General features: G+C 32.4%; 1 protein-coding gene across 2 annotated transcripts in view; it reads right to left on the bottom strand.

Annotated features, from left to right (window-relative positions):
* LOC117224852 (metabotropic glutamate receptor 8) overlaps positions 1 to 24384 on the bottom strand; it is a 204821-nt gene that overhangs the window by 41782 nt on the left and 138655 nt on the right. For both annotated transcript variants that reach the window (XM_076526123.1, XM_033478029.2), the window contains exon 3: positions 6855 to 7034. In XM_076526123.1, coding sequence (XP_076382238.1) covers positions 6855 to 7010 — 156 coding nt within the window. In that variant the 5' untranslated portion in view covers positions 7011 to 7034. The remainder of the gene's footprint in view (positions 1 to 6854; positions 7035 to 24384) is intronic.

Below are 24384 nucleotides of genomic sequence, written 5' to 3'. Positions count from 1 at the left end.
ATGCCGAATTGCAAAAATGTAAAACGAATGAATCGATTATACAGTATAAGCACTAGGTTTTTGCAATTATTTCATATTACTTTATAGAAGTAACAATAATAATATACTTATTCAGGTATACAAAAATTTATTCAATAAACAACTCATAGATGTATCTATAGTTTCGTCGCGGTGTCTACGTTTACATAAGATTTTCTCTCTTACTTAATGTCGCACAGAATATACTGAACAAATTTCAACATTCAAACCTCGGACACCCTGTGGAATAATGGTGTGTACTCCGTGTACTCAAAAGCGAACAGATTCGGTGTATGCCATCCGTACGTTTGCAACATGGTGTACGCGTGCATGTATTCGAATCGTTGATCATTGCGACTACCAATCCCCAGTTCGGCAAATGCAGACTCACATCATAAACTGCGGTTCGCGGACACTTGCATATCACGTGCGACCAAATAATGTCATCGAAACATAATTTATTGCTGAATGGTCGATGTTCGTGATTGCGCGTAGCGAGCCGGCAACTATGATCGTACGAAGTATTACTCGACATACTTATATCTATGAAGATCGGAATTTTTATTTATAAAAATTGCATAGCACCGAATGGCCATGACATTCGAGAATTAATTATTCCACGCTATACGTTCGTTTGAAATATGCTTTGAAGACTGGGAACGATGGCTCGGCTGAGACCTATTTTGGAGGCGACAAAATCAATTTTGACGAATACACAAATGCTTCGCGTTTCATTTACTATTTCTAGATGCTAATTTTACATAATAAATAATGCGCAAGCGATACGAGTTGCTCGAACCGGCGTCTATTTGCATCGACACGAGACTGCAATCGTTGAATTGCCGAAGCCGTGCAGTTTCTGTTACTACCTGATTGATTGCAGAACATGCTGCAATGATTCTTTGCTTTACGTCCGTCGTGGTTTCGTATTTCTCTTAGTATACAATGCTATTGGATTCAAAAGATCTTGGCATTTCGTTCGGAGATGTACAATTGAATATTCGTCGAGTAATATGCTAGCATTATGATGGATACCCCGCGCATTATAGCGAGAGCTGCATTAAATGGGATCTTCCTGAATCCATGGATAGAACGTGACAGGCCAATTTCTAGGTCGTTCACTCGATATATAGTTTGATCTCTTTTTGTGGCGGGAACATTGAAGAATATTTTGCATGCGGGAAAGCCGATAACGGCAAAATATATAGGGTGCGCCGAAAATCGTGGTACCGACGGCCGGGGAGCGATTCTAGATGTTGTTATATTTCCTTTTCCCGGCTTATTTTTACGAGTAGAATCGCCTCCTGCCTGATTGTACCACGATTTTTGGCACATCCTGCATGTGATGCGAAGAATCATTCAAATGGGCACGTACTATGATCAATGCGATGATGGAATATGTATGGAAATATATGGAAATTTCTTCACCTATCAAAAAGTTATTAAGAGAAATTACCTGATGGAACATGTACACTCCTCTTCAAAAGTATGAGGATACTCAGAGAAAATTAAATAAATTTTAGAAACTGATAGAAAATTATTGTAGTTTCTTCAATTTATTTTAAAGTTAATTGTATTGAACTGTAGCAAATGTAGTTTAATACAATATATAACAAGTTTTTATCGGTATATGTACAGGATAAGTCTGGGATAGTCCGACTATTTTTTTAAAAAGAATCGTAATGCTATGGTTAAGAATTTTATTGTATCAACCAAATTACAACAACGTCTAAGTAATTTAACATATATATAAACAATATATTTTCCATCAGATTAAAATATTTACTACCATTTTCAAGCAAAAAACAAAAATACTGTAAATGGACGATTATTATTATAAATAAAGAAAGTAATTCTTATGTTACTTTTTCTTCATAACATAAATCACATAAATCATAAAAATTCTCATATTTGGACTATATAATACAATATTCTCATATTTCCACCCTGCATCTCACGCATTCAATTTGGTTCCATTCTCCTAATGACGTGTCACTTTCTTGTAAAACTGGATTATCTCTGCTCGAGTCGTATGATCGTTCTAATTGTTTTCTACGTTTCGTTACATTCTTTCCCCTTCGAATGGAAACATTCCTGTTCCTTTATAATTCCCTTGTTCTTCTGCGTCTTAATGTTTTCTGAACTATATTTGTGATGTTTGCAAGTTGCCTTATTAGGAAGCAAATTCGTTTTGCAGAAAACCGGATAGAAGAAAGCTAAAAATTCCGTTGAAGGACGGAATAATTAATGTGGTCGAACTCTCCTGGATTAGTATGGCCGGTCTATGCCAGAATTACGGGAGAGGTCGATTTTAATATAAAGTAGAAATGAATATGTACGTACCATATATTGAGGTTACACAGTAATTTTATGCATAATAAAATTCCCTTAAAATTAAAATAGTGTAAATAAACTAACCTATCTCTGTTAATTAGTACTAAGAATATATATTATTGAAGAAACTTTCAGATACGCCTACAGCTTCAAACCGAACTTGCAAGACTGGGATACAGTTTCGCGACAATTGCAATACGTGATCAACAATCAATTTATTAAAGTGTTTTCCGACTTTTAGCACAACGCCATATGGGGTCGCCGTTTCGAGATATTTACACTGTTTGGTCTCTCCCGGACTTATTCTATACATATATACAGGGCGGACCACGTAACGTGATCAGCTTAATTTATTCTGTTGCTAGTGGTCCGATTGGAAACTTTTGGAGCTAACATAGCATGGTTTAAGGAGAGCTTTCAGATGATTGTACCAAATTTTTTATTGACCCTTTTTCCCCCCAAAGTTGTCACGGTCATCTTCAATTTTTCATAGGTTGACCTACAATCTCATCGTTTAGGGGATGCTCGAGAAAGACTAGGTTTACTCATAGAAGACATCGAAGACTCTGGAAAAAAGGGTTTTTCCAGATTGGTCAAGATTTGATCCAATTTGGTCGAGAAATTTCAGGAAATTCTTTTAGCTGAAATAAACATTGACTATTTAATATGTGTAATTATATATTATATATTTATATTATATTTTTATTATATATTATTATTATTATATATTCTCATTATATATTATATTTTTTATTTATATTATATTTATATATATGTATATATATATATATATATATATATATATATATTATATAATAATATCTTCGAAAACAAATAAGAATTTATGGCATTGCATATGCATGTACATTCGAAAGTACTTGCTTTGTTACTTTCCACTCGTCATGCTCACACGTTTGCATCATCAAACCCAATAAATCATAGAATATTTCGTAATAGATTTTCACCCACGGTTATTTTACAAACATGACACGAACTCGTTTATCCACGTATCCAATTTATACAATCTTTGTGATCGAGTTATTTATTCTGGTCGTAAAGAAACGTCACACAGCTACATCGTAAACCAACTTCAGCTTGAAAAAGTATACAGTATATAGAAAATTTCGCTGATTGTTTTTTATTTGATTTCGTTTGTTACAGAAATATGATATGTTGCAAGATGGAACATTTGGTGTTACGGAGGAGAGACATTTATTGCATGTTTGATTCATTGCTGCGTACTGTCGTAAATTTTACACATCACAGGGCTCCAACGACAACACACACACGCACACACCACTCGGAAATGTTATTTCGATCACGCATAAATTTTTTATATCGTCTCTACATCTATAAAACAGCAGGCACGCGAATGGTGCACCTCACGCCGACTTTATCGGTACAAAGTTCATGTATTCTGCATGTTTCTTCCGTTTAATGGAAGTGCATCCAGAGTTTCATACATTTTGCATGCACTCCGATTTACGATGAAAAATAAGTTGCCGCAGGTATCTGTGATAACTGGACTGCGAATTTGATGCATTTATTACTAAAACGACTAGACACCGTTTAAAACGGCGGATATAAAGATATAAAGCATTTCAACATGGTTCTACATTATTTTCAATGGACTGAAATTATACAAGCGAGAGAGATTTTCTCGCGTTCTCGGCTTCTGTTTGTTGTTATTCACAGAGATAATTTTTATTTTGCATAAAGATCCGCGGTCTGGCAATAACAATCTTCCTTGTAACATTTTATTTGTTATTTGAAAGCAGGGGCGAGTAAGGTTAAATGGAACGTCAATGTTTTTCTTAGATATGAGCTGCGAATGAGACGGTAGCGTGCGATATCGATAGCATGATAAGGTACTTCAAAAATGGAATTTTGCTGGATGACAAATTCACCCTTTATTGCAGTTTTATTTTTACAACATTCGAATTTATATAGAGAATTTATATTATAACTATAATATAACTAACAGGAGCAATATCGCTAATAACTCCACTGTTGATGCAACTCTTGCAAATAAATTCAATATTAAAAAAAGAACATTCGGAAGATCTAATTTTTCAGTAAATAAGAAATATTTCTTATTGACTCATTTTCTTCCAAGTTTTGGACTGACGCCACTTGACAACTAACAAGGCTCAATTGTGACAAAGCAACAAACAATTTCGCGCGTAATTTGAGTGGTATTAACCCTTTGCACTCGAGTGGCGACTCGAGGCGCTACTAAAATTGTTACATCACGTTCCAACATAGTTTTTATCCATTCGTAGTTCAGGCTTAAAGAATTGTCAAAAGCGTAACTGTTACACGAGTCGCAAGACTTGATTTCGTACGCGTGAAATGCACTTTGCCATACAAAATGGAGACACAATAAGTTAGAAAAATTGATTTAGACTCATAGTTGAAACGGCTTCGAGCGCAAGTGTTTAAATGGCCAGTATCTTGCAGAGGTTGTTCGACGCCGAAAAAAGCCGGGTCAGTGAAACCGTGTCGATGTAAATATTGTCCTTAAAATGAATGCCACGGATCGGACAGCAAATGCCCTAAAACATTCGTCTATTCTCTATGCTGACGACTGTGCGCCGGGAAATTCGTGGTTCCTCAAATGTTTGTTCTCTCTTCCAACGGCCAGCCGTTACACAAATCACGCGACCTATGCGACAGTTGGATTTTCGAGCTCTTTTGTAATCAACATAAATAGAATTGGTAACTAATGGAATTCGGTCGTAGAGTAATGACGTGTATTTGGTTTAACGCTAGATGCGAACGAAAAGCACGCGGGGTGATATTTTTTTCTCCGAGCTTGCGTGAGCGCTGCAGCTGTTTCTTCGATTGGAAGGTGTGACCGATAGTATCATCTATCTTTGGGTCAAGTTTCACGACGATACGATTCGCCGTTCGTATGCGGTTGCAGATTTATCCGACGTGACAAGTGATGCAAAAGTCTCGCGGTTTTTCGACACTAAATGTATCCGAGTATTAGAAGTATGTAATCGGTTCGTCTCATCTTATAAAAGTTGTAAGATTACGTTTACTTAGTCTTTGTATAACTTTTATAATAATATATGCTCGAACAAAGAGTTGGTTCCATTTTGTTTTCCACGAAAATATAAACCGACAAACAAGCACAAAAATGTCAAAAATCCTGAACTGGAAAATTGAAAACCGGTTATTCAAACGGCGATGGTATATTTAGCGTTAAAAGAACAAACAGCTAATATCAAGTTTTTGTAAAATTAATCCTCGGCAAAAGCGGTTTTAAGATCGTTAAAATATTAGAAGAGGTCTAGCCCCGTGCACTTTGATTTTGTTCCACGAAGTAAAATATATCAGAGACAACATTTTGGAGAAATATTCTACAAAGACGATACAATAGCAAATACGAAAATTAATAACCTTCATCAATACGTGTCATTTACAAAACTGCGAATAAATGTTTAAACTTCCGTTGTTGTAGAAGCCCTTGCGCATGCATATAAAATAAAACACAATTTCGAATTTAATCAAGTTTGTACAGTTTAAAATTGTTGTTTGTTGATTCGGTGTGCTCGTGACACAAACTTGTATAAGCTTTAACGCTATAATTGCCACGCGACTACCTCAACAATTTCACAAAATTAAACTATTTTGTTTGATCAAATCGAAAAGTTAAGTTGTACGACACCGCTAGCTTTTTCAACACGTTTACCTCTTGCGGATCCTAATAGAATTAGCGAAGTGTAATAGATTAGCGTAAAAGTTGCAATTTTTATTACACTTTTTATTGTATAAATATTTAATGCATGTAAATATAAATAATTTAATGTACTTTGTATCGAAACAATTTTTTGTGCGCGAATAGACACCACTGCACTCGATTGTGATTCGAGTTCAATCGTTCAATTATTCCTAATTAGAACTCAATTACTACTAATATCTATAAACTTTTGGGCGTATCTCGTAATTTCACGCAATCTGCATACCTCTGTAACTTTCAAAGTATGTGTTGCACGAAAAAGTTTTGTATACAAAAGTTACACGATTTATAGGGATACATCATATAGTGTACTTATTTCTTTTCTAAGTAGAGGCGTTTCGGGGATTTGATGTTCAACTTTGTTTTTTAAATAAATGGAGCGCTGCATTTTGTATGCCACAATATGGAGGAATGTCGAATTCTGAGTAAAAAAGTATTGGCCTCCATTAGTTCTAAATCTAATAATTGACGAGTAATTTCACTTTAATACTTGAAAATTATGACTAGTGGAGGTCAATACTTTTTTACTCAGAATTCGACAATCTTCCATACTTTGGCATACAAAATGTAGCGTTCCATTTAAAGAGAAAACAAACTTGACCTTCGAATCTTCGAAACACCTTCACCTAGAAAAAGAAATGAATGCACTACATAATGTAATCCTATAAACCGTGCAACTTTGCTATACAAAACTTTTTCGTGCAACGCATACTTCGGAAGTTACAGAGGTATATTGAAGAGATATTGTATATACCTGTTCGTGCATTGGAAAAATTCCACCTAGGATAACGTCGCCATTGATCCGTATCAGCTTCGAACCGTCGTCGTGTCCTTTCCAGTTGTGGCATTCGCTCACAATGAGAGTGTACGATATCCATCTTAATATCTTCTCAGCGGTCATCTTGACCATTGAAGCTTAAAGTGCCTTTTAATTCTGAAACATAACGAAGAAACAACCTATATTAACATTATGCTAATATCGTGTAAACGTAATGATATTAATAGACTTTTAATGTTAACAGCTTGTACAGGGTTATCCAAGCTAGACTATAGGTAATTTTTTTTTTTTAAGAAATAACAAACTATTTTGAATTTATTGTTTCTTTTTAAATGTAATTATCAAGTATCATCAATGACATTTATGTGTGAAAGACGATATTTGTCGAATGACCACCACCGACCACGTTTACAATTTCATTTCTAATGTCGCTTTTTTAGTTCATGAAATGTGGCTCGTTTGTTGGCATAAAAGTCGCATCGCAGGTTAGAAAAAAAGAGAAAGTGACAAGAAACAAACATGACGTTTGTCAGATACTTTCATTCAACATTTTTAAGGTACTTTTGGATAACCCTATGCAAATATATGCTCAAAAATGCAACGGGAAAATAATGATGAAGGAAACCTATATTAATTAATCGACGTATTTCTGAAAACGTTGTTATGAACGTCTTGTTATTATTATTATTATTATTATTATTATTGTTATTATTGTTATTATTGTTATTATTGTTATTATTGTTATTATTGTTATTATTGTTATTATTGTTATTATTGTTATTATTGTTATTATTGTTATTGTTATTATTGTTATTGTTATTATTATTATTGTTATTATTGTTATTATTGTTATTATTGTTATTATTGTTATTATTGTTATTATTGTTATTATTGTTATTATTGTTATTATTGTTATTATTGTTATTATTGTTATTATTGTTATTATTGTTATTATTGTTATTATTGTTATTATTGTTATTATTGTTATTATTGTTATTATTGTTATTATTGTTATTATTGTTATTATTGTTATTATTGTTATTATTGTTATTATTGTTATTATTGTTATTATTGTTATTATTGTTATTATTGTTATTATTGTTATTATTGTTATTATTGTTATTATTGTTATTATTGTTATTATTGTTATTATTGTTATTATTGTTATTATTGTTATTATTGTTATTATTGTTATTATTGTTATTATTGTTATTATTGTTATTATTGTTATTATTGTTATTATTGTTATTATTGTTATTATTGTTATTATTGTTATTATTGTTATTATTGTTATTATTGTTATTATTGTTATTATTGTTATTATTGTTATTATTGTTATTATTGTTATTATTGTTATTATTGTTATTATTGTTATTATTGTTATTATTGTTATTATTGTTATTATTGTTATTATTGTTATTATTGTTATTATTGTTATTATTGTTATTATTGTTATTATTGTTATTATTGTTATTATTGTTATTATTGTTATTATTGTTATTATTGTTATTATTGTTATTATTGTTATTATTGTTATTATTGTTATTATTGTTATTATTGTTATTATTGTTATTATTGTTATTATTGTTATTATTGTTATTATTGTTATTATTGTTATTATTGTTATTATTGTTATTATTGTTATTATTGTTATTATTGTTATTATTGTTATTATTGTTATTATTGTTATTATTGTTATTATTGTTATTATTGTTATTATTGTTATTATTGTTATTATTGTTATTATTGTTATTATTGTTATTATTGTTATTATTGTTATTATTGTTATTATTGTTATTATTGTTATTATTGTTATTATTGTTATTATTGTTATTATTGTTATTATTGTTATTATTGTTATTATTGTTATTATTGTTATTATTGTTATTATTGTTATTATTGTTATTATTGTTATTATTGTTATTATTGTTATTATTGTTATTATTGTTATTATTGTTATTATTGTTATTATTGTTATTATTGTTATTATTGTTATTATTGTTATTATTGTTATTATTGTTATTATTGTTATTATTGTTATTATTGTTATTATTGTTATTATTGTTATTATTGTTATTATTGTTATTATTGTTATTATTGTTATTATTGTTATTATTGTTATTATTGTTATTATTGTTATTATTGTTATTATTGTTATTATTGTTATTATTGTTATTATTGTTATTATTGTTATTATTGTTATTATTGTTATTATTGTTATTATTGTTATTATTGTTATTATTGTTATTATTATTATTATTATTATTATTATTATTATTATTATTATTATTATTATTATTATTATTATTATTATTATGTATTTAAAATATTGTTCAAATGATGTGAACTAGTTTTTTAAGGATACAAATATCTGATTTTCTTAGCTCCGAGTGTTTGAGAAATTAATAAAAATATTGCCCTTCCTAAAAATTTTGTTCTGTTCGATTAAAAATTAGGTAACAACCTAACACATGTGTACGTAGAGATATCGATGTAAAATCTAAAATAATATGGAAGGCTTGAAACTTTGGCTGTGTCCTCTACGGCGCGGTTTCGATTAATAAAAATTTTCTAACGAAGAAATTGATTTTCAGGGAACTCTTTGTATCGAAGGGACGACGTCTCGCATTATATCGTTCAGTTTGGTGCGCGAAAAGTTCGGATCAGTCTCGAAAAATCTCTTATCTTTTTAGTCATCTCAAAGTTTCAAAGTAAACTCGTTTAACTTCGCAACGACTACGTTACTACGGAACTTGTGATCCGAGTGTTTCTAGAAGACCTTCGGCTTGTTATATGAGAAGCCACCAATTATGACTGCGTAGAAGTCTGCGAGAAAACCGTGGCGGTTTTCGCGATTTCTTGCAGGTGCTTCAGCTAACCCTGACTGATTTAGGGGATTACGGTTCTCACATTTTGCGCAACGAGTACGTTTTGCTTCGCCCAGCAACGAAAGAGAAACCATGAAAACTTGAAGTTCGGCGAGATATATTGTTGGCGAAACTTGTGAATAATTTGAGAGTGAACGCGACAAAAGAGAATTTGAACGAAGTAATTAAAACGAATAGAAGAAGAAACGATATTTTCGATCTATGTTTTGACCGAAAGATGCAATGTATAAAGAAGACAATTTGCTAGATCTTTTTCTACAAAATATCTGCATTTCTATAGACCTGAATTAATCGATGTTAAATGTTACAATTGTTCATTTGATCGAATCCTACGCTTTCTTTATTCAATACTTTTTCCTATGAATAAATTCCGACGAGTTTGCATGAATTTATAAAGTGAGAATACAGTTGTTCAAAACTTTACGTATCAACACAAACCAAGAAACTGTTGCATTTTTAGAAGCAATGTTAAGAGCTTGGTAGGAAATATTTGTTATCATTTTGAACATGATTGAACCATCTTTTCATAGATCAGTATCATAAAGCTCCATTCATTGCAGCTTTTAAAACAAAACAACTTCCTTAAAGTGGAGCCAAACGATTTCAGTTTCTTCAGATGTTAGAAGAACTGGTTTAGTAGACAATGTATAAAAAGAAGATCACGCAGGAACTGTATCTTGCACGAACGATCTTCCAACGCAGCGAAGCTCCCGAGTTCAAATCGTGTACACATTGAAGATAATTCCGGCATTTGCTGCCATTGTATTGTGCTTAATGCGTCGCTACGCTGGAGTTACATTAGTATTATCAAGTTGAATCGGAGAGATGATATCTCCAATGTCTGGGTCTTTACAGTTGTCAACGTTTAACGCTTCCCTCGGGTAGATGTTCCAGTTTCCGTGCCTGCCCCAATTTTCGCATGGATTCCCCCTGGATTAAAAACGTATAGAAAACGAAAAGTATTATACTGTAAATTTTCCCTAATTAACCCTCAGCTTGTACACAAAAATGAACAATTTGGGAAGAGAAGGTACGGTTATTCGAGCCTTGTAGCTCGTTTTTATATTTACCGATTAGCAACAATTATAAAAACGAGCCGCAAGGCTCGAATAATCGTATCTCCTCTTCCCAAATTGTCCATTTTTGCTTACAAGCTGAAGGACAATTGGGGGGATTTTACTGTATATAAATTGATGATCTATTTTCTTTATCATGTTTACCTATTAACATGTAAGATTCATATATTAAAATGTAACAAACATTTTTCAATCGATGCTACAGCAGTTCTGAGGAATTTAAGCAGTACGTTTTGTCAAAAATCGTAAGAAACCGTTGCCGAAGATTTTTGTATAAATTAATCATTAATGTGATTTACGTTGTACAAAACGCATATTATGTCGTAAAAGGCTTTCATTTAGTACTAACAAAAAGAAACACTAATCATGCAAATTTTTATACTTTCAATACAAATCCGGAAATAGGGTCAATGATGGTGGACATGTAGAAAGATAACAAATTACAGTGAAAATTACAATCGATAATTTATGGCATTAGCAATAATCCTGCTGGATGTTGGTCGTCGACCAATGCAGGACGTAAACCATATAAGCTAACGATTTACCTTTATCGCACATTTAAGAAAATTAGATTGACCTTTAGATCTTCTGTACTATCCCTCCCACAAGAAAGCAATTAATACTGTATGATGTAGCCCGTCCTATCAAATAACTTTTGTAGCAACACTTTTTTAATAACTATAACTCCTTCCGAGATATCCTGCTGTGCTCGCTTAAACAGGGTAGCTTGTATGATAAGAACACACACCCGAAGTGTTTCTATTATCGTGGTCTTAAAAATTGGCTCAGAATTTCAGAAGAAAATTGCCAATATCGTATCACATCAGAAATTTAAGGTACTCGAGGGCGTTTCTTTGAAAAAGTATGTAGATCAAATGAGAAGGCGACATCGTGGTTTAATATTCTATAAAAAGTAATCTATTTATAATAACGATCTATTGTCATACATTTTAAATATTTTTGTTATTTCTATCACGCTAATATAAAATAGTTCATATTATATTATTAATAGCTTATATTATTAATAGTTTATATTATTAATAGTTTATATTATTAATAGTTTATCTTAATAGTTTATATTAATAGTTTATTTAGTGGTCTAATATTCTAAAAAAAGTAATCTATTTATAATAACGATCTATTGTCATACATTTTAAATATTTTTGTTATTTCTATCACGCTAATATAAAATAGTTCATATTATATTATTAATAGCTTATATTATTAATAGTTTATATTATTAATAGTTTATATTATTAATAGTTTATCTTAATAGTTTATATTAATAGTTTATTTAGTGGTCTAATATTCTAAAAAAAGTAATCTATTTATAATAACGATCTATTGTCATACATTTTAAATATTTTTGTTATTTCTATCACGCTAATATAAAATAGTTCATATTATATTATTAATAGTTTGCATTATTAATAGTTTATATTATTAATAATTTATATTATTAATAGTTTATATTATTAATAATTTATACTATTAATAGTTTATATTATTAATAGTTTATCATTAATATAAAATAGTCGCACCTCGTGCGCCGTAAATCTTGTTGTTAAGGTCGATTTATTTTAGATATTGTTATATTATCGACAGATAATTCAGTACCTCTATTCTTGCGCGTAATACATAACTGACGCCAGGTACAGAATATCTGCTTTTAGCAGCGACAAATTTATCGGAAATCAAGTTTTTCAAGTTATCTCCGATATTTATCATCTCAGGTCTTGAGCACGTACAGCTGTAAATGGCTAAAAGGTAAAGGAGCTAACCAGTTGTTTCAAGTGGGAGTGGACTCGGTGGAAGATGATCAGATTGGGAATAAAGGTTGACAATTGCAGACATTCATCGAGAAACGAGAGATAAGACCGAATGCTTCATAGTCAGGCATCGAACGAAAGTTTCGCGAAACGAATAAGATTGCAAGTTACAGAATCATTTTGATATAACCGGGTCAGCTTATAATCTTCTTCAGATGACAATTAAAAACGTTCTTGTTTGCCAATGATTTTTAGCGATTATCCCAACTCGAAACGTCGCACAATTGACCGAATCGCCAAAAAACACGAACTAAAATTAAATTTTCAACTTCGTAGGAAATTTACAAAATTTTAAACATAGGTTCTTGTATCCATGGACGAACTTTTGACATATGGCAAGCGTGTTGCCATATGTCATTCAACATTTTTTGGGGGACCTCCGCAAACCAGGAAAAATGTCAGTTCTAGGTTTTTTGTCCAGCACGGAAACTCTACTCAGGATCCGAATCTGTAGCATTTCTGAAGAAGAAACGACTCGATAGAAGTGTCGGAACGATTTACATTTCGAGCAGACGGAGAAAATATTCATCGGCAACGCGTGCACGACGTTTCGCCGCCATGTGCTCCGCTGCTCGCTTCTCTCGGCTCAGCAGAGCCGAAGCTATGCGTAATCAACACCGATGGAGGAATTCAATGGAGCATCCACTTTGTGTAAATAATATTTGAATATCTTTTGGTACTTCATGTTCTGTCTTTTTTCATATATTTCTGTGCATATTAATGACCGAACTTTGATGTGTATTTCGCGACGAAAAGTCACGCCAGAGTAGTCACAGTGGGTAACGAAAGTATATTCGAACACTAGGACAACTTTGACTTCTACACCATATATTTGAATAAATATACATTGAATGGAATGCACCTGAAGAAATTTGTAAAATTGGAATGCTTTTTTGGTTGATTTTTCCTATATTACATCAATATTAGTGGGCAAGTGGGCCAACAATGCAATTCTAATTTTACAAATTTCTTCAAATGAATCAACAAATTAAGATAAATTATATTTACATGTATTCTATATTTGACTGTCCATGCCCATAAAGAGGATTCGGACACACAAGTTGCAACAAAAAAATACTATAAACGCTTCATAAAATCGTGTAAGATACAAATATAAAAGATTATAAATATTTTCATAAATACATTGCAATATAAATGATCAGAAGTCTAAATAAATATGGTCATAAATTTTCATAAATACATTGCAATATAAATGATCAGAAGTCTAAATAAATATGGTCATAAATTTTCATAAATACATTGCAATATAAATGATCAGAAGTCTAAATAAATATGGTCATAAATTTTCATAAATACATTGTAATATAAATGATCAGAAGTCTAAATAAATAAGGTCTTGTCATTCTTATAAAATAAGTTAGTTAGTTAGTCGCTTTTAGAGCTCGGTAGTTTCAGTGTTAACAGATAATTTATCGCGACGATAATGGACTGGACGGAATTTGTCTCCTGGATGAGTTTAAACGGATGTGTTTGTTTAAATAGGATCTAGTGATTTGTCAGCTACAAATTCGAAATATGAAAGAGTAAATCGACAAATGAGAAGAAAGTGCTGCGAGAAATGCGCGATGGTTTGATTTACCGGGTAAAGCCTTTTCCTGCCGTTCTCGACGGCTCACTGTAATTGCCGGAAATGAGGAACTATCTGGGAAAGTACTACCCAGACCCAGACTGTCGCAGAGTCATCCGTCAACAAATATTCCATCGAGTTCCCTTCTCCACTGCGTCTTTGCATCGCCATTTTTCATCGTAATTCATCTTCGACGGTGAGATGACTCTGTGATTTTCGGTTCAGATTCATCTTTTCTTTGTAACATTTTCATTAAGTGTCTGTTGCTTGTTGTATGATTAATGACGCGAATTGTTCGAAAGATTTTCAACTCGAATCTCGCCTGTGTATTTAAAGATTTTAATGATGAACCACACAGTGACGCACAAAGTAACTGTGCTTTGTACGCGGTGGTCTCAGCATAGATTACCACTTTGATTTACACGAAAAATGGGTCGCGCAAAGTGAAATGGTTTCAAAAAGTTAATTGTCTTCTTGTCGATGTACGCGTACAGGCCATGCGAAGGCCTTCAAAATTTTTTAAAATAGAAACATATACAGGGTGTTCCACAATTATTTTAACAGCCGAAAATGAGGGGTAGCTGAGGTCATTTGAAGTAACTTTTTCCTTTGCGAAAATGCGATCTGCGGCTTTGTTTACGAGTTATTAACGGAAAACACTGACCAATGAGAGGTGACGGCGCGAAGTTCGAGAGCCCGCAGCACGAGGCTTTAACAGATGGTCGGGACGGACTCGAGCCGCGTTCGAAGTATTGTACAAATCACGAATCGAGAATTTTCCGGATTTTTTTTACTACGTAACAGTGATATTTTTAAGAAAACCGCTGTTCACCTTTACTTTAGAACGTCTGAAGAATATTTACTAATTTTTCGGATCCGAAATAGTAAGTAATTTAACCGTGATGGCCGTTTTAATTTTCTAGTGTGCATGACACCTTGTGTGTAACATATGAAATTTTTAAGCAAGGTGTACAGTGAAGATTAACAAAGTACGTAAATGATATTTTACGTTAATGGTATTTTATTTAAATAATTCCGTGTCCGAACACAGTTCAACGAATGATTCGCAAAGCTAATTTAATAAATAATAATTGTGTTAAAGTACGTAAGGGATATGTTTGTTAGAGAAATATGAAGAATATTATCAATAACCTTGACATAACCTTGATATAACCTTGATATATATCCCTTACGTCCTTTAACACGATTATTATTTATTAAATTAGTTTTGCGAATCATTCGTTGAACTGTGTTCGGACTCGGAATTATTTAAATTAAAATATCATTTACGTACTTTGTTAATCTTCACTCTACACCTTGCTTAAAAATTTCATACGTTACACACAAGGTGTCATGCACACTAGAAAATTAAAACGGTCGTCACGGTTAAATTACTTACCATTCCGGGTCCGAAAAATTGGTAAATATTCTTCGGACGTTCTAAAGTAAAGGTGAACAGCGTTTTTCTTAAAAATATTACTGTTACGTAGTACAAAAAAATCCGGAAAGTTCTCGCTTCGTGATTTGTTCAATACTTCGAACGCGGCTCGAGTCCGTCCCGACCATCTGTTAAAGCCTCGTGCTGCGGGCTCTCGAACTTCGCGCTGTCACCTCTCATTGGTCAGTGTTTTCCGTTAATAACTCGTAAACAAAGCCGCAGATTGTATTTTCGCAAAGGAAAAAGTTACTTCAAATGACCTCAGCTACCCCTCATTTTCGGCTGTTAAAATAATTGTGGAACACCCTGTATTATTGCAGCTGTTAACGTATCTTGTTCCGTGTTTGCAAAACTGTGTTAACCTACTTATCGGTGCTGCAACGAAAAGATGATCCTCTTGTCAATGTTGTAAATTTTGTTTATAGATTCTCGCTACGAGTAGCAACAGTCGCGTAAATCAAAGTAGGTAATACGCGATGAACGATCCTGTATAATATTTATTGTCGGAGTTCGTAATATATGAGCGAATTTACAACTATAATGTAACAGTTTTCAATTTCAATTTTTCAGGTCCAATCGTCCAAATTGTTACTCTCGGGGAAAATATAATTCCCGCAGAGTTTCAAATCGGTCGAACAACCAACAAAAGAGCCTGCCCTACATATGAATCAATTTTAAAGCTTTCGCAATTTCACACCAGATTCGAGCTTACAATCAAATTCTTCTATTCCGAAAGCATTGCAGAATTTACTTTTGTAAATACTCAACTCTGTTTCTGTGGTAGATAGAAAACTGATTTGCCAAGTCTTCAAGTTATTATTTGAGACAGTTCGTAACAGTGTCGTTGATATTAATTGAATAAATAATAATTAAATTAATGTTAGTTTCTTCTAATAAATTATTCTAATAAATTCTAATCAATCTTCTAAATTCGAAATATAATCGAAACGCACAATCGAAATGCATAACCGAAATCCAGAATTGAAATCCAGAACTGAAAAGTAACAATAATCATTCGTTTAGTATTTTATTCCCTTCATATTTTAATTCAACAAAACTCGTTAAATTAAATACAGATATCATTAAACGTTTAGAATTTATGCCTGCTAAGCTTCGTGAAAAATGCGAAATGAAATGCGAACGTGTTAAAAGAAGGTATGATAAATTGTGAAAAATTAATAATGCTTTAAAATCTGCGGTTATTAATGAGCCAGATAAAATTGAGCTATGATATTGAGAAGATATTCGCATGCATCTATCACGTCGATGATGTAGAACGATCATTTTCGGCATATCAATTAATATTTTTCTAATAAAAGGCAACAGATTACTGTTGAAAGCATCGAAATAATTACATTATCGTATTACAGTGCAAATTATAACAAATAGCGTTTTTATACAAATTCATGTTTTCGAGGAAACAATTTTAAGGAAAATAACACCATTTTAGGAACTTCTTTTACATGACAGTAAAATCTATAGATTTCACTGAATTTAAATAATACGTTTCTGCTGCGGTTGACTTTTCTTTCGCTGTCCCGAGCGACTAGATTTCTTTATTTTGTCGCGTACAGACTTATCATGTCAGTCTCTATATTCTATACAATATGTCAATTGCCGTTGTACACAATACGCTTGGGACAATTTCCGAACATCGTCCGCTGGCAATTCCCTGTCGTATCGTGAGTCTGAGCCAGCCAATCGCAAAATTTATGACTTCTTTTAAAACAGCGTTGTAGCATTCCCACCGACCAAGCAACGAAATTACTACAATCGTATTGTTTTGGTTACTTTTGTTTATGTATTTATGAATTATGAATGTTTAAATGAAAGGGATAAGAAAACATTGTATATATTTTCGTTAAAGCACAAAAGTAAGAATAATTAAATACAGCGAATTCTCCCTACTAGTCAATGTTTAAGGGCTTGCTTAGATTATCCCTGTGCTATTCCTATGCCTATATGCGTTATTCCCACGTCTATGCTAACGTTAGTCAAGTAAGGAGTCGGTCAAGCGTATGATGGTGCACGCGACGCAGTTCCTTTGACTAGAATTCCCGGAATGACAACTCATAATGCAATAGTGTAACTTTTTTAATTTTAACATCTTCGAAAACTAAATTTCTTTTTTAACATGTTCTTGGTAGTTTTCTCATTAAAATGAGACCAAACATGATATAGTTTGTATAGATATTACTGATTACGTAAAGTAAAATCAATCACGATTAACGTGTATAGTAAGCCAAGATTAACGTGTATAATAATGTATGTAGTAAATCCTTTGAGGAAGCTAGAGAAATTTTTGTTCAAATTTTCTGGACTTATAATTATAATTGGAGCATATACAGGGTGAGCCTTTATTTCTTACGATAAGAACAAATGCATATTATAAGGAATATAATGTTTGCCGGAGTAGAGCAGTTTATTGCGATGGGAACAATTTTATTTCTTATCTAGTAAATTGTGAATAAAACCTGCAGAAAGGTCAATATTATTTGCAAGATAGTGAACAGGATCTGCAAAATGACTGTTTTTTTAGTGCGAACGTAGGATTTGAGAGGATCTAGTAGCTATGTCTATCATGGAATCGTTAAAAGTGTCCATCGTCCATGGGTTAATAGAAACTTTAATAGCAACCGCGCCTCTTATGAGAGCGTTATTAAATATGAAAATTCATGAGGGTCGGCAAAGGCAGGTTTTCATGAAACTACAGTTTCATAATTCTCAACATTTACTTTTTATAAGAAATCTCGTGATATCTGGAAACGGTTAATTGCTTTCGTGGGAATAATATTCGGGAATTCAAACATTTCATGACTTCGTTAGATATCTTGCAACATTCTAGAATAGCATAGTTGTTCTTATAGTTCGTAGACATAATTTTACATACAGAATTTTCATATCGAAGAATTTTTATGTTTATTTGAATTACATCTACCATTGTGCATCACTTCGCAAATGATACATTCAGTTTAGGTAATCGTTGAAAATTTTACAAAAATTTCAAGTAAATCTTAACTCCGTGACACACACGGATAAACTATCTATATTATCGTTGAGTATTAACTTATTGATCACGCTTGCAGAAGCTCTAATTGTTTTATGTGCTCGAACATATGAAGAAACTGAAGTTAACTTTGAAGTCACTTTTACAATGTAATTAGTGGAAAACTATCCGTTCTACCCGATGTCCTAACACTGTTCATTAACTTGCAAACTTTACAGCAAGCTGAATTGAAATTGTAATTAAGAACAAACGTCAGCTTCGTCCTCAATTTTTTGGTGTACTTCACTCAATGGAAGCCGATACCTTTCTTTGAAGGGATACTTTTTATTCTGCTGGTGCCCGGCAACCTCCGACGATGCTCCGGAACTTCGAACGAGATTAGGTACAAGGAGTAAGCTTCAGGTTTCCAATTAGTTTGCTCAACACTGGTCTAATACAATGTAAATATATTTTCGTATCAAACATCTCTTTGCGGAACTATTTCAAAGTACGGAACGCAGTTCAAAGCTCAAGTTGTCGTTTAATAAGGAATGCTCTTAGTAGACTGCGAACAAATAGAATCGATAAAATATAACAAAATATGTAAATGACATGTGAAATATGTATCAATAAAAAAAAAACATGCCAATATACAGGATGTCCCCAAATTATGTTACTTCCGGAAAACGAGGGGTTCCTGAGGTCATTTGAAGTAACTTTTTCTTTAGCAAAAATGTAATTCGCGGCTTCGTTTACGAGTTATTAACGAAAAACACTGACCAATGAGAAGCGAGCTCGACTGGCGCAAGGTGGCCGAGCCAACGAGCTATATTATATATAGCTATATTATAGTATTATATAAATATTATATATTTATTTTCAATTAAATCCGTCACTGTTTTCTATTTAGATCATGATTTCGGGCTTTTATGCCACTGGGCGACGATTGTAAGAGACTTCCACGCCTAATTTTCTTCACGTTATAATTTAAATAAGTACCTATAGTTATTAGGTTGACTAAGAAATTTAAAATTGCTACAATTTAATATCATAATTAAACTTTTAGAATGCTTCGTACAAAAATTAGAAAAACTGATAAAGGCATCATGGATGCAAAAGCATACGAAGATGGCTAGGAACCTTATAGGAATCCCAGAAATCAAATTCAATGAAAAATGAGTTCAATGTTGTGGCTGTAATGACTGGGCACATAAAGAATGCGATGCTGTCTTACTACCGTCCCGAGGTCGAATTCCTATGTTTGATTAATAACTTGGATATTTCTTAATGCACAACAAAACCACTGTAACTGAATAATCTCGGATAACTAGGTAAGACGTTCGTACAATCATTGTCGTTGTAAATACAATAGTTTCTGTATAATCGTGTTCTAAAATCAAAGTGTTACAATCGCAATCGGTCTCCTCTAATCATACGAAGAAATATATATATAATTATTATATATATTATATTATTATATTATTTATTATATTATTATATATTATATATTATATTATTATATTATTTATTATATTATTATATATTATATATTATATTATTATATTATTTATTATATTATTATATATTATATATTATATTATTATATTATTTATTATATTATTATATAGTTTATTGTTATATATATATATATATATAATGACAATATTAATCATAAAGGAGGAATACGGTGAACACGTAACAATGCAACTTATTGCTGACTCGCAAGCTTTTTACACTGTAACGATAGTAAATATTCGCAATCATTTATACCGCCCAGAGTTCAGTCCCGCTTTCTGGTATCGATAGCCGACAGCTGTCAATCGAATGGCCTTCTAATTCTTGATTTTGGTTACGATCAGCAATCGCATTCGTCGGCACAAGTTCTACTCGTCATACAGTTTTGCCGAGGGACACAGCCAACCGTGAATTCATTATTTCGTACTGTAACTTCCTCACGCTTCTCAATAGCTACCAACGCGATACTAGAACCTGACAGTTTCATACGAATAATTCTGTGGATCCTAAGCGAAATCCTTGAACACTTTCGCTGTTAGAAGATTATTATGCGGGAGTACCAAAAATGTTGTAAGCTCCTAAAAGGGCTAATTCCTGAGGTTGAAGTAAATTTTTCCTTAGCGTAAATGTTCTCTGCGGTTGACGAGCTATTAATGAAAGATACTGATCAATCAGAGAACGAGTAGAACAAAAGAAAATAGCATAGTATTAGCTTTGTATCGAACTTCAGGCTTGTACGGGATGCATAAAAATTATCTATCACGACTACCATAACGCGATTCTACACCATTGGTTCAGTGGGGATCTGTCAAAAAAAATGAACCGCGAAATTGTCCTTGATTTAGAAAATCAAACTTTTTATTGCAACGTGTAGTACATATCGAGAGCAACAGTTGGAATAGTTTTTTTGAAAATTGTATCGAATAATCTGAATATTTTTAGGATGTTAGAGAGACTAATTTACTTAATTTTTTTTTTAAATTGGAATTATTTGGAATAAAAAGAAAAGAATAATAAAGCTCACGTTTTCTAATTTTTTATCTTTACATCTCTCTACATTCATAAAAATGTTAAAGGACGTTAAGAAAGCACAGAAAGGTATATAAGTATAGTAATATTAGTATGAAAATGACGTTCTTTTAATGGAACATTTTTTTTCCATTCAGTTCACCATTGTGGACGTCTTCGTGCTACATGCTTACAAGATATAAAGCAAGTTAATTTATTTTAATATTGTTCATTTGAGCATCGAGCGTTTCAGCAAAATACATAATAAGAAACGCAATAACTTGTTCCGCTAGAGAACAACATAAATATTGTGTAAAAGTTCCATACGAATTTTGATCGCGGTCGAAGCTTTATTAATGCGTTAATTTCCAATTGTTGTCAGAGTTAATAACAAAGGTGCCGATCATTCGTCATGCTCGACAATTAAAACTCGATCCATAAAAGTACATTGACAGAAAAAAAGAGTACATGTTACGCTACAATGTGCAGTCCAATTCTATTATCTGTACCACACTACGGTACTACGGTATGCAGCACAGCTCACACGTGTGGGTGGGAAACGCCACTCCCTGTACAGTCTGCTCTTCGTCACACACATCTATGTGCATGGTATGTGCGAATGTACATCGAGGACAGTTACACGAATCTTCCAATTAAATTCTCTCGGAGTTGTAAGGCCCCGGATAAACCGGTCGAAAAATGTGTTGCTTTAGTAATTCGTTCGGAGGGAAGCATTGTACTACATTTTTTTATCTATCCGTTGGTCTTTTTGCGTTCCTCGATGTGAAATCGCACAGCCGTGCTACGGTTTTCGAAGAATACTTGAAATACATACGTTGATGGTTATTGGCTTGACAAGAAAGTAATTTTGCCTTTGAAACAACATTTACAACTATCTTTATATGTGATAACCGAATGTATTTTCTTTATTAATTTCTTTTCTTTTCTTCTTTTCTTATTTCTTGCCAACCCAATATAACAACTGTCCTCACTCCTATTACTTCAGACTTGCAACATTCGGTGGTGTGGATAATTATAGACACGAAGTAACTTTTATATATTTAGTGATATTTAAACAAAGACTTAACGATATATTATATTTCTATATTTTTATTTTCTATTATTTCTAATATAGAAATATACAAATATCGTTTTCTCCTTGGTTTTTGTTTAAATATCTGTGAGAAAGGTAAACGTTATTTTGAGTTTATAATTATTCACAGCACTACAGGTGGTCTCCTTTAGCTGAGTAATATATATCATATATATCATATACAGTATCAGTAATATCATATAAATAAAAGTAGATAATAATATAAATATAAATAATATAAATAATATAAAAATAAATAATAGTAATATTATATATATAAGTAATATTATATATACTAATAAATATCATATTTGTATATTTCTATATTAGAAATAATAGAAAATAGAAATATACCAATATAATGATTTGTTAAGTTTTCGTTTAGATATCAGTAACTGTTCCATTGCGAACAGACACGTGGAGTTATCGTCGACAAGGTTTACGACACGGACGCGACAAATGGTTATTTTTAAGGTTAAGACCTTTTTACATTCGGCGACCATTTGGCGTCCAAGTTTCGTTTCTATCTTCCACAATAACCATGTCGTGCCATAAACTCGAAAGCCGCGGAGACTCCACGGATATGCAATTAACCATCACATCCAGATCCATCGCGAAAAAACAACTCGTGAAGTCTTCGCCGGCAAGGTTTACGACAATAAAATAAAATATAAAAGGTTTACGACGATTAGGACAATTTTCACATTTGGCGACCATTCAATGTCCAACCTTCCGTTTCGTTTTTCTCAATAGCCGTGATGCACAGTGATGCGAGCAATGAAAAAAAATAAAAATCAATATTTTTTTATAACATAATTGTAATCTAGGGTCATTATTTATGCGTAAACAATTTAAAAAAACAAAGAAAAAGTAACTCTCAATACCCAGGAAACGCGGACAATATCCAGAACAACGATCTACTTGCCTTTGATTCCTCAAGCATTTCCTCGTTACATCGCAGTGTCTCTAACATCGACTTATTCAAACTACGCGACAATAAATATAAATATGAATGGATTATTCAGTTGAAGATACTAATTGTGAAATGAATTAATTACTTATCGTATATTCAGATCTATTGCCTCGAAATTATAAATCATTGAGAACCTACGTTTCATTATCTTTAATTTAACTTTCGTCCAAAAAGATAAATCATATCTTGGAATTTGAACGAAAAATTATTCCTCGGGCTGTCCTCAAAATTATTATACAAAATTTTCTTGCAGTGATCTGCGTTTGTAATTGTGATCATGATTTTTAGTAGCGCGTCCGAGAACAAATCAGGACATTTTTGAGAAATGAGTTGGTTCGTCGCTCAATGACAAAAAAATGAATGTGTTTCGTTTAATTCAGAATGATCGCTGTCAGCGTTCCGTAAACCTAGTGTTAAATATCAATTCGGAATAAAGCACAATTACGTTGGTGCATGGAAGAGGATCAACACAAAAACAGAGATGGGTTTCTTGAACCCGTAATTCGAAGCAATACGATGTGCAATCTCTCTCACACACGCGCGCGCGCACACACACACATCTCGTCGAGAACCTGCAAAAACGATGCTCACTCTAAGAAAAACAAATCCGTAAATGAAAGTCCATCTATTATGCGAGATCTTGAGATATCTCAATAGCTGACTGCAGTTGATTGCAGCGTCAAATTATGGGTATCGATGTACAATAAACGAATGAACTTGATAGCGACGTTTCGTGGTCGAAATTAAAAATGTCTTCATAACGACTTTTTTCCCATCAAAAGTATGATGCAACTGATATTTCTAAGAAAACGAAAATAGTTTAATTAGAGTTTATATTATTAATATCTATTCAAAAATTCTTTATCATCTTTACGAGAAGCAAAACTATACAGAAGGTAGCGTTTAATATGCTATTATCAAGGTTTTAATTGTTACTATTCGTTTGTGAATTTAAAAGTGCTTGCGAAACAATTAGATAATTGCAGATCTGCTTGTATGCGTGAAATTGTAATAGAATTCGCGAATTAACGTGATAATTGCCGGTAGGTGTAGGAACGATAAAAGTACGCCGATGAAATCTAAATGTCCCTCGACGCTCTTAAGAGCTTCTT

Source organism: Megalopta genalis, chromosome 13 (assembly GCF_051020955.1).
Source record: "Megalopta genalis isolate 19385.01 chromosome 13, iyMegGena1_principal, whole genome shotgun sequence".
NCBI classification, from domain to species: domain Eukaryota; kingdom Metazoa; phylum Arthropoda; class Insecta; order Hymenoptera; family Halictidae; genus Megalopta; species Megalopta genalis.
The sequence above is the reverse complement of the archived record's forward strand: the minus strand, read 5'-3'. Positions and strand labels throughout refer to the sequence as shown.